We start from the raw sequence: 14,238 nt of genomic DNA on the forward strand, positions 1-14,238 counted from the left end.
TTTATGTATGCTTCGAATTGATACTACTATAGTGGATTTCCTTTTTGGCTTAGTAGCCCCGAGATGTAGGTGAAGTAGCATCGAACTGGGTCAGCAAATAACCTGAGTTATTTACTTTTTGTCCTTCAATTATATTGGTTGTCTGTGATTTGTTGTCACAATGTTCTGACTTCTTGCGAGACATCTGACTAGTCATAACATTGTGTACATAATTTGTTATTACTACGTGCCGAAATTTCAATTGGCATCAGAGCAGATACTCTGTTATGTTTCTGGGTGAGATCTAGGGAAGATATTTTCCGGTACCATGGAAAAGTAAGTAGGTCAAGTCAATAGACCACCCATTCTGAATGGATCTAACTATGACTACTGAAACCATTGCATTCAATTTGCATAAACTTAGTGTATACATAAGCTTCCTAATGTTCTTCAGCTTTTTCTTGTTCAAAGTATTTGCAGCAGTCTCCAATAAAAGATCTCACAACAAATGTTTATGTTGAACTTTTTCTGCTGAATTATGCATAGTATCAGCTTAAGTTTTTGCATGGTAAACCCACTTGGGTTGGCCTAGTGGTATTGGTTTGGGATCTGGGAGTGTGTTCCTCCTCGAGGTCTTAGGTTCGATTCTCACCGGTATTGGATTAATTTATTTATTCAAAAAAACTTTTCTCACCGGTATTGGATTAATTTATTTATTCAAAAAAACTTTTTTGCATGGTATATCTAGCACTAAAGTTGCTTTCGTAATAGTTGTCATTTTAAACAAATTAGTATTATTTTTTAACCAACTGAAAACCAAATTGTACAATTGATGACAACCTAGTCTATTTCAAAATTTATTAAGCAATTCTAAGTAACTACGAAATGTAATATGTTGAGTGAAAACGGGTAGCTAAATTGTTTAGTTGATGACAAGTCTTTTTTCATAATTCATTAAGCATATAAAAGACAAAGAAGATTAATTACTATATTGAAATTAGAGAAATAAAATTGTTCCATAAGTACAATTTCATATAGAAAAGGGTTAACAACCAAAAAATATATATAGTAAAGGGTTAAATACACATTTAATATGTTGGGTCACGGATTCTAACATGTAATTCTTTACATCTCATCACTTTGTTTATTGTGAGTTTGGACACTAATTTTTTTTTTTTGGTAGTAGACACTATTTTTTTTTAATAATAAAGAATGAAATAATATTTTTGTCATCTCAAAATCACGCTGCTTTAAACATCTAATTATACACACATGACACATCTCTTAATATATTTTGCACAAATTAAAATAATAGTTCGATGAATAAGGAAACTTCAAGTATATAATTAGTTTTCATAAGTATATTTGCTCTTTTTTTCCTTCTTCATTCTTCATAGATTCCCTTCAATGGAGTCAATGTTTTAAAAAGGTTTGTCTATCCTATGCAAAATTTCATAGGTTAAGACAACTAAAAATGATAAAAATTTTAATTTTTAATAACAACCATTATTTATTAGAAAATTATGTATTTAATATAAAATGCACAAATTTTAAGATAAACTTACTATTTTTGACTTCTTATACGATGCAAGTTTACATAAGATAACAATTATATAATGAGTTCTAACCAAACTTCTAAATGACCTCTAACCTAACTAGTTAGCTTAGCAAGCTCATGCTATAACCTCATGAGAGTATATATACATGTTACTATCCATTCCCTTTCCTATTTGTCATTTACATTTCAAATATAATCAATGAGTAATTCTTCATTTTAAAAACATATCTTATTGTTCTTCTTGTTTTGTTCTCTTCTTGCTACCCTTGCACGCATTCTTCCTCTCATGAACAATAATGGCCCTCAGATTTATACAATTTTCTCTAGTGGGAAGAAGAGATTCAATGGTTCGTAACCTTTCTATGTATCCTCGCCAAGATCGAGTTGGGATATAGGTAAATTATGACTTCTTAATCCATATCTTATTGCTAATGATTACTCAAAATCCTAACATTTATAATACAAAAATCATTACTCATTAGTGGCAAACCTTCTTCAGTCAAAAACAAGTTTGAAATTAGTTCTATTTTTATATTAAAAGAAAGTTAAAGAAACAATCATTTTATGTATAACCAATTATGTATACACACTATTTTATGTATAACCAATTATGTATACACACAATTTTATGTATAATCATTTTATATTAAAAGAAAGTTAAAGAAACAATCATTTTATAATACAGAATTATTTTTATTTGATATACTAATTATGTATACACACAATTTGAAATTATAGTATCTTCTACATAATTCACATTTGAAATTATAGTATCGTCTACATAATTCACATTTGAAATTATAGTATCGTCTACATAATTCACAGGATGACAAAGATGATGATTTATCTCATAATTTAGTTAAGCCCTGTCCGTGAATCATCATCATCCTGTGATTTGATATACTAATTATTTATGCACACACATTTGATATACTAATTATTTCTCTTATAGAAACAATCATTATACTAATTTGAAGATAATTATGTATTCACGGACAGGGCTTAACTAGTGACAAAACAGTAAAATGCTTAACCAATGTGGAGGTATTTTCACTCGACGCTAAAGACATTGAAGAAGTCACAACTCGTTTTTCAAGATTCTTGCAATTTTGCAAAGTCCTCGCGTTCAACAAGTCATAAGGTCATTTATTCCTTCCATTACCTTTTTGGGTTTCTGTCGATACAAAAAATGTTGTTTCTTTTTTTCTATAACTTCTGTACATTGCATATGAATCTCCATGCTTCATTTCCAATAAAGTCCATTCATAGTTAGCTGCCTTATAATTTGGAATAAGTCTAACTAAACCCTTACAAAACTTTTTTGTTAGGTTATGAAACACATTACAAGTGTGTTATTTACATGCCTAATATCTATTATCAATACCATGTCTTTGACATCATGATTTGGTTGTTGTGTTATGTTAGGTATCAATCACCTTATTGGAGATCACTTGCAGCAAACAGAATTCAGATTGCATGGAGAAGCATGAAGAAACGTCTAAGACGAGCTAATACCACACAATGATTATCAAACATTGAAATCATAGACGGTACTCTAATGATTGATTCACTACACTTTGCCATAAACTCCATTGTTTGTAATCTCTAGTCCTTGGAATAGATTACTGGAAATTTCTTATTTTTCTACGGATTTTTCCAAGGATTTAGGTGTTTAGGTAATACCTACCTGAGATATTGTTTCGGAACTTTGATATCCTCATGTAATTTCCTGCATAAATTATCCGCAGAAAAAGCGAAAATATCCCCAAGAAACTTTTGGTTGTTGATCATAGTGTTTTATGCGTTTATCCAACCGATTTTCCTGCAAGTAAATTTCCTGGGAAATCTGCATGCAATTGTATCCTGGATGATGAGAATGCGAGTAGGACTAAGAACATAATACACTGAACAGCGATGAGAATGTGTTCATTGTGTTCTCAATTGATTATGGTGCATGCAATTTGGGAGAGAAAGTGAGACTATATGTGATTTACCTTTTAACATTTATATGATAAGCATGTGTATGATATACGCGCATAATTAAGTAGTTTATCCAAACAGATAAATGCAATACCTAATTTCTTAAATTTTTCGCAGTTAAAGGAATTTATGTCATTTAGTTACAATCCTGATTGCACTCCACTGTGATTGCAAACATAGAATGAAAACAGAAGCAAGTGCAACCCTAAAATTGAAGGAGGAACTAATTCTATTCTAAACCAATTATATTCCTAATCCCATTCTGATTGACTTTTTTTAGTTTATCTAATGATATACAGTGTTGTGAGACTGTGTTTAAGAGAGATTACAAAAATAGCTTATGACGTGTCTAAAGCTCTCTTCAATTTATCTCTAAAAGTTAGTCACCATAAACCATCCCAATATTCTCATGTCTTCAACATTGGTGCTTTTATATATTTCTATGATTTTTTTTCATCTATAATCTATAAGTTGCATGCAAAATTATAATAAAGGTCTTGTTAACGAGTGCCCTAAGGGCACTCTTTAAGGATTCCTAACAAAGAAATTATTCTTTAAAAAAGTCAAAAATTTCAATTTCCAATGCATCGATTTCATAAACTTTGACAAAAACTTACTATTTAAAGTTATTAAACAATGTCCTAAGGGCACTTGTTAACATTTCCAAAAGAAATAATGTACCAAATAACCAGAATACATATGGTATCTGTCCAAGGTACTAGAAAAAATATTGTGTTTGTAGGAACATCTACGTGGTAATAGGAGTATAGTATCACGCGCCAACAATTTCAGGAAGCTTCCTTAGCAATTGACTCTATCAAAGTCTACACCTTTACACACACAGAGTTACACTTCAATTTCTTTAATTTTTTGAGTTAAACTTTGTCTACTACCATTAATCATGAATTGCTGCTTGTGATTAGCCTTTTTTTTAGATACCAAAAAAACACATAGAGCAAACAGAATTCAGGTTGCATGGAGAAGCAGGAAGAAACGTCTAAGACGAGCTAATACCACACAATGATTATCAAACATTGAAATCATAGACGGTACTCTAATGATTGATTCACTACACTTTGCCATAAACTCCATTGTTTGTAATCTCTAGTCCTTGGAATAGATTACTGGAAATTTCTTATTTTTCTACGGATTTTTCCAAGGATTTAGGTGTTTAGGTAATACCTACCTGAGATATTGTTTCGGAACTTTGATATCCTCATGTAATTTCCTGCATAAATTATACGCAGAAAAAGCGAAAATATCCCCAAGAAACTTTTGGTTGTTGATCATAGTGTTTTATGCGTTTATCCAACCGATTTTCCTGCAAGTAAATTTCCTGGGAAATCTGCATGCAATTGTATCCTGGATGATGAGAATGCGAGTAGGACTAAGAACATCATACACTGAACAGCGATGAGAATGTGTTTGTTGTGTTCTCAATTGATTATGGTGCATGCAATTTGGGAGAGAAAGTGAGACTATATGTGATTTACCTTTTAACATTTATATGATAAGCATGTGTATGATATACGCGCATAATTAAGTAGTTTATAGATAAATGCAATACCTAATTTCTTAAATTTTTCGCAGTTAAAGGAATTTATGTCATTTAGTTTCAATCCTGATTGCATTCCACTGTGATTGCAAACATAGAATGAAAAGAGAAGCAAATGCAACCTAAAACTGAAGGAGGAACTAATTCTATTCTAAACCAATTATATTCCTAATCTCATTATGAGAACGATATACACACTTGTGACACTGTGTATAAGAGTGTTTCCTAGCATTCCTCTTACAAAAATAGCTTATGACATGTCTAAAGCTCTTTTCAATTTATCTCTAAAAGTTAGTCACCATAAACCATCCCAATATTCTCATGTCTTCACCTTCCAATAAAACATAGTAAAATACATTATTAGGTGGAGATAACAACAAAACAATATTTCACCTTCCAATAAAACATATAGTAAAATACATTATTAATATTCTCCATATTATATATTATTAACATATGTGTCTCCTCTATCTAAAAAAGAAAACATGTGTCTGTTTAGTGTACCAAATAACCAGAATACATATGGCATCTGTCCAAGGGACTAAAAAAAATGTGTTTGGTGGTAATAGGAACATCTACGTGGTAATAGGAGTATAGTATCACGCGCCAACAATTTCAGGAAGCTTCCTTAGCAATTGACTCTGTCAAAGTCTACCCCTTTACACACGCAGAGAGTTACATTCAATTTTCTTTATCCATTTTTAGAGTCAAACTTTGTCTACTACCATTAATCAAGTCCTACTCTTAACTCTTTCTTTGTTTACTTTCTCTCTAGCGTTGTTTTTCTTGACTATTGCTGCTTGTGATTAGCCTTTTTTGATTTCCACTTCTTCCTAACCGACGACATTTAAAAATACGGTTAGTAAAGTTGGTAGTTGGTACTAAGATGTTGGTTTGAAATTTTATAAGTGTTCATCTTATCGTCATCTCAATGTTTTAGGTTTAACATCCTCCTATGACAATTTTGATGAGTTAATCCAAACAAAACTTTGTTGTATCTTAAATGAGACTCTCACAAACAGACGATAAGATTAGACCATCTGATTAGTCGGATATTGGATTGGATATCGAATTAAAAGAAAAATATTAGTAGGTGGTAACACTACTACAAAATACACATTTAACATCAAAGGGGTTTTAGTTTTCACATCAGCAGGGAAAATATCTGAAGGGAAAGATACACAGTGTGAGTTTTAACATCAGTTGGCATAAGCAAATGAAGGGAATTCCTAGTAACATATACCATTTACATCAGTGCATAATTGAGATGAAGGGAAAAACACGCGGTGGCATTTTCGCAATTTGAGCAAAAACTTTGGCTAACTTTTTTTTACATCAGTGGGTGAGAACGGCCTGATGTGAAAACAAATTTTCACTTTACCTTATCCCTTCCTCTATCGTGAAAAGTAAAACGCATCCCACACTTTTTCACTATTCTCACCGTCCAAGCTCTCTATCTCTCAATCGGAACCTCCAAGCTCACCGTCCAAGCTCTCTCTCTCTCAATCAGAAGCTCTCATGGTCCAAGCTCTCTCTCTCTCTCAATCTGTAGCTCTCTCTCTGGTGAGTTCTCTCTCTCTGACTTTTCAATCAGAAACCCTAACCCCTTTGTTGTTAAAAAAAAAATCGGGAACCCTAACCCCCAACCCCTTCTCTCGATTGTTCAATGTTGGAAATTTCTAAAAGATTCCGGTCCTCCGTTGTGTTCTACTCCAGTCACATAGGTTTAGGTTTGTTTGAGATAGTTGCGTTTGAAGAGTAACTTCTCGCTCTTCCCCAATTCAACTACGTTCCTTTCTTCCTTTATCGTTTCCATCAAATTCAATTTTCCCCAATTCATTTTCCTAACCTGATTTCTTCGAAATTCTTTTATTAATTTATGAATCCCCTTTTCATTAGGTCACAAAAACGTGGTTTCAATTCGAATTGATGTCTGCTTCTTCTGATGAAGAGATCTCGACTCGAAACGGTTACCAAAGAGGAGGTAGTGACGGTGATGATGAAGAAGACGAAGAAGATGCAACTGGAAAGAAGAAGAAGCACCGTACAAAATTTGATTTTGGAAAACGGTTGGTACTTAATCAATTTTCAAAAGCCAAGAATCAAATTCGTATAGTTAGAAGCAGAAAGCATCTTCTTTCATCTTCGTCATCATCAACAACAGCAACACCGTCTTTTTCTAGGAATGTAAATGTCAGTAGCAGAGGTAAGGTGGTGATTATTCAAGGTGAGGGTAATAATAGTACTACTGCTCGAAATGGATTTGGTTGCAAGTTTTGTTTTTCGCGTTCCAATGTATTGGTAAACCCTAATGGGTTACCTAGTAGTGACCGTAATGATCCTAAATTTACCCATTCTGTGTTGAAGAGTTTATTAGAGAAGAATGATTTTTGTTCCATAGAATGAAATCCACATATTGAATCATTGGTTGAATGATTGATTAGTAATGTTGGATATCCATTGTTGATTTTATTTTGTTGTGCTTGTTTGAGTATTATTATTATTCAGATGGAATTTGTCTGTGTTGTTGGGTGTTTGTTCTGTGCTGTCTCATTTTGAAATTTAGTGGCATTATGGCTGAGAACACTTGCGGTGTATTTATGGGATGTTCAATGAAAATGGTAGAGTTGAGGGGCAAAAATTGCATCAGAACATGTAGGGAAACTCATAGTGAGAATATCCTGTTGTCATTTTCATTTAGAGCAATGTGGTCCATTAAGTTGTGGATAAAATATGAAAGGGCGAGGACTGCTTGATCAGTTGTTGGTATGAAAGAGGTGGATGAAAATTGGATTCCTTGACATTCAGGAACCTCTACTTGTCCTACCTCGTCCGAGAAGTGGTGTATTGTGTATATAAAAACTGAATTTTTTTGAGCCCTGCTATATTCATAATCTCTTTGTTGGCTAATTAATTGATTTCTCATTGAAGTTTATATGTCTTAGAGCCAGTTTCGATAAACATTTCCATAAATACTGATAGGAAAAGAAAAATTGACATGTTCTTGTAATGACTACAAGTCTTCTAACTAATAGCTTCTCGCATACCTTTATATCAACTTTCCATTATAGATTCAATTCAATGATCCACCCTTTGTATTGCCTTAGTACTCTGTATAGTCCTTTGGAAATTTGTTTTGAACTAAGTATCATGTCTTTCGACCTTAATATGGTATCTTCTTTAACTTTTCAGTCAGAGTCAATAGTGACATGTAATTGTACGAACACTTCTATCAGTTTTATATATAGAGTAAATATGCGTTCATGAATTCAAATTCCAAGCGTGTGGTGATTTACGATAAATTGGCATTTATGTTTGTTGACACATGTAATTGCTTGTCAAATTCATCTTGCACGTCATGATATTTATATATTACCATATGTATTTGTAGGGTAGGTATCTTCGTTCCTATACTAAGAACGAAAGTATAACTTTGTGTGAATGGTTAGAAAGAATAGTTTAAGATCCTTTTGCTTTTCTTGTTGACCCATGACAGAAAATTTGGCCTTGATGATAACACTGTGGATTTCATTGGTCATGCTTTGGCGATGCCTATTTCTTGTCATTAGCTCTATCTTACCCTAAAAGTGATGATTGTAGATATGTTATAAAGCTTTAGAACTAGAAATTCATGTGTTTATTTTTTTGCTGTATGTATTACAATTTGTATTTTCATAATAACTTAATTATAATTAATTATAGGTCCCAGGATACTCTTCGTTGCGCAGAAATCTTTTGCAGCTCGCACCAAGGTAAGTGTTTTGATATGCTATTTCTGCTTTTAGTCCTGGCAGTGATTGATGATCCTAACAGTATCAAGGTAAGTTGTTATTGATGATAACATTTTTTCTTTCTTTATGTCAGGTTGGCAAATCTTCCTAAAGAAGTGAAAGATGATCTTGAAGATCCAAACAGTAGGTAATCTATCTTTTTCTAAAACTTCTTACTATTAAATTTTCATTTCCACTTAATTCCGCCATTCAATTATACAGTTTAAATTTTTTTGTTTTCCATCAGTCTAAGGAACCTCACTTGTTTCATATTATAACAACAAATAACTTCTGATTCTTCTATTCACGATGAATTTGTAGATATAATATTGGTTGGAGTCATGGGAAAGAGAAACATTTTCTAATAACTTTCTGTATTGAGTACATTGGGTCATTGAAGATTATTTGATTATTCCACAAGTATATTATGCTTATCATTGGTATAGGAGAAAAAAGAAGTGTAATCTGAGATGCTCAATTGGTGTTCTCGAAATGACTTTCTGACAGAGTATATTACATTTAATTTGTATATGTTATTTTGTAAATTCTAATACTTTGCTGCATGGATGCATTTTGCTAAATCAGTTAGTTATTTACTTTTTTAAGTGAGGCCAGTTTCATTTATCGACTTTTTTTCTTCTGAGTGCAGATTTATTAAAAGGATCTTTCTATGCCAATCCCATACTTGATACGCCTACAACAGATAAATCTTTGATACGACGGTAAAGTGGATGAGAACACTTGATTTGTTTTAAAAACTTTAGTTGTTTCTTGCTGTATGTGTTTTTGTTTATCTTATATATGGATATGGATATTATGGAGCAATTCTCGCTATCAAAATTCAATTGTTATTCTTATAGATATAATACGCCTTACATGCAAGATGTCACAGAGTTACAATAGGGATCTATTCCTATTGTTATTCATCTGTTTTTGCAGAGTTACAATAGGGATCTATTCCTCTTCCTCTATTTTCTCCTCATCATAGTTTCAGCAATAACTTCATTTACAATACATCATGACAAGTCACCATTCTGGGAAATCCATACTTTACTTAAATAGGCATCAGATTGAAGAATGGAAAGGCTGGATGCAGGTTGGTCACTTTTTCAATTCATATTTGATAGGTAGTCTCTTTGTTATCATCTATGATGGAAATACTTTCAGATCCACGTTTACTATAAAGGAAGCACCATTCAGTTTTGGCGAAGAATTCTAGATTTTTTTCATCATATACCCCAATTATTCAACTCTTATGTGACTAACATTCCACATTTCTACCATTTGAAATTGACATAGGTATTTTTTTTTTAAACAAACACAGGTATTGTTCTTGATGTACCATTTCTTTGCTGCATCTGAAATCTACAATTCAATCTGTTTGTTCATTGCTGCATATGTTTGGATGACTGGATTTGTTATCTTCTCATATTATTATATACTTAAAGATTTTAGCATGGCAAGATTTTCTCAGGTATACCAATTCCCAGAACTATTGCATTGCTATTCACATTTGGTATGTACCGACTGTAACATCTTCCGTCTTTTTCTGGTTGAACAGATGATGTGGAGGCTTAATTTCTTGGTATTGTTCTGTTGTGTTGTACTTAACAACAGTTACATGTTATACTACATCTGCCCCATGCACACTCTTTTCACTCTTATGGTTTATGGAGCACTTGGTATTCTCAACAAATATAATGAGTTTGGGTCGGTCATTGCTGCAAAAATTGGTGCTTGCTTCTTGGTTGTTATCTTAGTATGGGACATACCTGGAGTATTTGAATGGGTTTGGAGTCCATTCACTTTCATGCTCGGTTAGTAACATTTTTTATGTTTGGGTGCACACATGATAGCACATTAGATCATGCTGACAGGAATATTTCTTTGAACTTGCAGGTTATACTGATCCTGATCCATCTAAATCACATTTTACCCGCTTGCATGAATGGCATTTTCGCTCAGGGCTTGATCGATACATATGGATAATTGGAATGATATATGCTTATTATCATCCAACTGTGAGTTTCTCATTTTATATATTTGAACAAGCCAAGACAAATCTAACATTCACCTCCATCCTCTCTGTTATTGAGTGATAATTTTGAAGTGGCAGACTATGGCCTGGTTGGGATGATCTTCTAGCTTATAGGAGTTTTTCAATTTTGAAGTGATAATTGTATGTCTTTGAAATGAATACTTGTGAAGGTTATAAATTAAATTTTGTATCTGTTAGTTTTTTAGCTTCCTTTTTGGCATTAAAATATCATTTTTTTTTTCATATTTCTAATATAAATAAAAGAAAAGAACATGGTCTCAAGCGCAGTATTAATAAAGCATAATTTTTTTTTTAAAAAAGTGTAGATTTCACATCGGTGGGATAGAAGACTGATGATAAATATAATTATTTTACTTCAGTGTCTATCATAAAACTGATGTGAAAACCCTGATCTTAAATTTTAAAAAGAACGTATCACATCAGTGGGAAAAAAGCCAGATGTGGAAATTTCGCTATTACATCAGTTCGTACCTGATGTGAAATGACGTGCACATTCCACATCATATCACTTTACATCGGTTGCCACCTGATGTGAAAAGTAGTTTCCAACTGATGTGAAAACTGATTTCTGTAGTAGTGTAAGTGGTTGGAATTGTGACACTAGTCTATGGAGAATAAGCAGATTGAAAGGATGGATGATAGACTTTTTACAAGTGTGTTAAAAATTGGTTAAAGTAATAAAATAATTCATCTTTACAAAGATTGTTTTAATCTCAACTTAGTGGTGCAAGAGCCATATGATTGAGTTCAACAAACTATAAACCTAGCTAAACAAAATATAAAATTAGAAGGTCTTCCGAATCCTTTACCTAGTTATAATAAGCCCAAAAAGATATTATTAAAAATCTCTTAGGTTTTTAGACTGTTTGATGTATAAATGTGTTTTGACATCATTCTTTGAGATAACTTTTGAAATGAGATTCAAGCATATTTATCATGGCATCAGAGTTCGGTTAAGGATTAGTATCTTACGTGATCGAGATTAGTCGGTCGAAATTAAGCAACAACCTCCGAGATTGAAATTGGGAGAAGGGCACATGCAAACAATTAAACACTCAAGTAAGTATGAGAGGAAAGAGTGAAACATGTACAAATGATAGGAGTTGTTTATCTTGAATTTGTGGTGAAGGAAGCATTTTATAGACATTGTATAGAGCCGTTTGGGATAGATGCGAGTTCAGTTACAAATGACGCTCATCAACGTTCGACTTCAATGACTGTTATTGACGGTTGAGGTATTGAGGTAGTAAGAATCCAAGGCCGATTGGTTGGATCTCTATGTGTTTAGGCCATGTATACTAAGAATTATGGGTCTTGAGCTAGTCTAGAACATATTGTAATGAGAGAATTAGACCCAGGACCAACACTATACTTGATGGTGGGTATTGAATATTGAAGTTGTTTGGAGTCTCACACTACTCAAGTTCCTGAGTTGTTAAATGTATAAATATATATGACATCTTCATCATTTGAGCTAACCTTTGGGATGAAATTCAAGTCCATTTATCATTTGACATGCTATTTTACGGTGGTTGGACATTTATAGTGTATTATCATGTCGTGTCTTTTTATTCAACAAATTTTTGGTCTACATTTGACTAATAAATTATCGAGAAGGCTTCATTTCATATGGTAATGTTGCATTTGGAAAGATCATAGTTAGATTTGTTAAAATGAGCTATCTCGTGTGGGCAGACTCATCCAACTTGGTAAATTTTAAAGCACGGGTCTTAAATATTAACTTTGAATTTTTCTAGAGCTTTTTAGTCCGATCCTAAATAGCATGCTATCCATTAGGGACAGCCCTTATGGGGGTGTGGATAGCCCGTTTATCTCTCATAAAACAAAAATCCTAAAACTATATAAATTTCAAAATAATTTCTTAAAAAGTTGATTATTAAAGTAAAAAATAAAAGAAAAAAATCCAATAAATCAACACACAAATATAAAAGTAACATAAAATTACATTTACTCGTTTCATTAATTATAATTTTAAAGACCGGACATATAAATATTTATAACCATTTGTAAAAAAAAAAAAAAAAATCTCTAACCATAACATATAATTTATCTAAAATTCTTTTCTTGGCAATTTTAGTTTGCAATGTTTAAACGAAAATGTTTATAACTTTTTTAGGTGTCAGGCGGTGTTTACTTTAAAAAATATATATATAAAAATTTGTGCCCGTTTGGATTGAAATTATTTTGAGCTTATGCAAAACAACAACTTATGCAAACAAATAAGTTTTTATTTATTATTCATGAGCTTGTTAAGATAGTTTATAAAAAAACAACCCATGAAGATAGAGTTTTCGTTAATAAAAACTTATAAATTAATATAAAAGTTTATTTATTTGCATAAATTATTTTTCATAAGCTCAAAATAAGCTCAATCCAAACGAGACCTTTATGTAAAACTATTTTATAGTTTTTTTTTTTACAAAAAATACTTTTATTTAGGAGAACTTGCACGGCTAGTCCGCAATCCATATAAGGTCGGCTAAGATAGTTTTTTTTTTTTTAAAGCTCATAGTTAAATATAACTTTTTGAACCGATTCGATAAATCTCAAAGTCTGTTAGGACTGGTCCAGAATTGGTCGATTAATCCGTTTTAATATCTTAATTTAGAATAATTGTCTTTTTGGCGTTAAGATGGTTCTTTGCAACAATTGATTGATCATGTTAAAATTCAATCTTGACAAAGGTTTAAGAAGAATATCAAAGATTTTGGGTATGATTTGGACAAATGCTAGAACAATTATATATATTTTTTTTTACGTTTAAAAAGATGTAATAGTTTAATATTGGTTTTTGGTTTTCGTTTTTGGAGTTTGTTGTTTTAGAATCGTATGGTTAATATTAACTTATTATAACATAACAAACTATCGTTATGTGATTTTTTTTCTTCTTTCTATTCATATATTCTTATATGAAGTGTGAACTCTTATATAAAATAGTCGTGTACAAGTGTGAAGAGAGTGGGAACATAGCCTTCAACATGCATTGACTAATGCTGATATTCAGTGGCGGAGCCAGGATTTTTCTAGAGCCTGGACGAAATTTTTATCCCGAATTCATATATGACATAATATATATATATATAGAGTCATAAATAGAAATAAAAGAGGTTCATTATTTTTTCAACAAAAGTACAATTTGAAATAAGAGAGAAGAAATATAACCCGACAATGGCGTGCTAAATAAAATTAGGAGGTAAATGCTCTTTCCGCGACCTCTTCTAGTCTTGAACGACCCCAAACCGGTATTTCTTCATCCATATTTGGCACCGGAATACCTTTAGCAACACAAAATTCTTGTACTTCAACAAAACGGTCT

General features: G+C 32.1%; 1 protein-coding gene, 1 long non-coding RNA gene and 1 pseudogene across 5 annotated transcripts; all 3 read left to right on the top strand.

The window, feature by feature from the left end:
- Nucleotides 1–2,524: 2,524 nt before the first annotated feature.
- LOC146917439 (uncharacterized) lies at nt 2,525–3,624 on the top strand. Its single transcript, XR_015015620.1, has 2 exons — nt 2,525–2,678; nt 2,963–3,624. It is a non-coding gene; the product is annotated as an uncharacterized LOC146917439 (long non-coding RNA).
- An 836-nt stretch (nt 3,625–4,460) lies between these two features.
- On the top strand, nt 4,461–11,083 carry LOC146917440 (protein REDUCED WALL ACETYLATION 2-like). Of its 3 annotated transcripts, XM_085719276.1 has the most exons (8): nt 4,461–4,566; nt 8,775–8,824; nt 8,937–8,990; nt 9,164–9,350; nt 9,492–9,938; nt 10,167–10,316; nt 10,404–10,659; nt 10,742–11,083. In XM_085719276.1, the coding sequence occupies exons 5-8, from the start codon at nt 9,861–9,863 to the stop codon at nt 10,939–10,941; spliced, it is 684 nt and encodes a 227-aa protein (XP_085575402.1). In that variant the 5' UTR covers nt 4,461–4,566; nt 8,775–8,824; nt 8,937–8,990; nt 9,164–9,350; nt 9,492–9,860; the 3' UTR covers nt 10,942–11,083. The 3 variants fall into 3 exon arrangements, with proteins under 3 accessions (XP_085575402.1, XP_085575401.1, XP_085575403.1); XM_085719275.1 differs by lacking the exon at nt 9,164–9,350; XM_085719277.1 differs by lacking the exon at nt 9,164–9,350 and having other exon boundaries at nt 8,937–8,986.
- Nucleotides 6,488–7,608, top strand: LOC146917441 (uncharacterized; annotated as a pseudogene). The gene is made up of 2 exons (XR_015015621.1): nt 6,488–6,635; nt 6,972–7,608. The product of XR_015015621.1 is annotated as an uncharacterized LOC146917441 (transcript).
- Nucleotides 11,084–14,238: the final 3,155 nt, after the last annotated feature.

This window comes from Medicago sativa, chromosome 6, assembly GCF_051527215.1.
Source record: "Medicago sativa cultivar Bolivia chromosome 6, Bolivia_mono, whole genome shotgun sequence".
NCBI classification, from domain to species: Eukaryota; Viridiplantae; Streptophyta; class Magnoliopsida; order Fabales; family Fabaceae; genus Medicago; species Medicago sativa.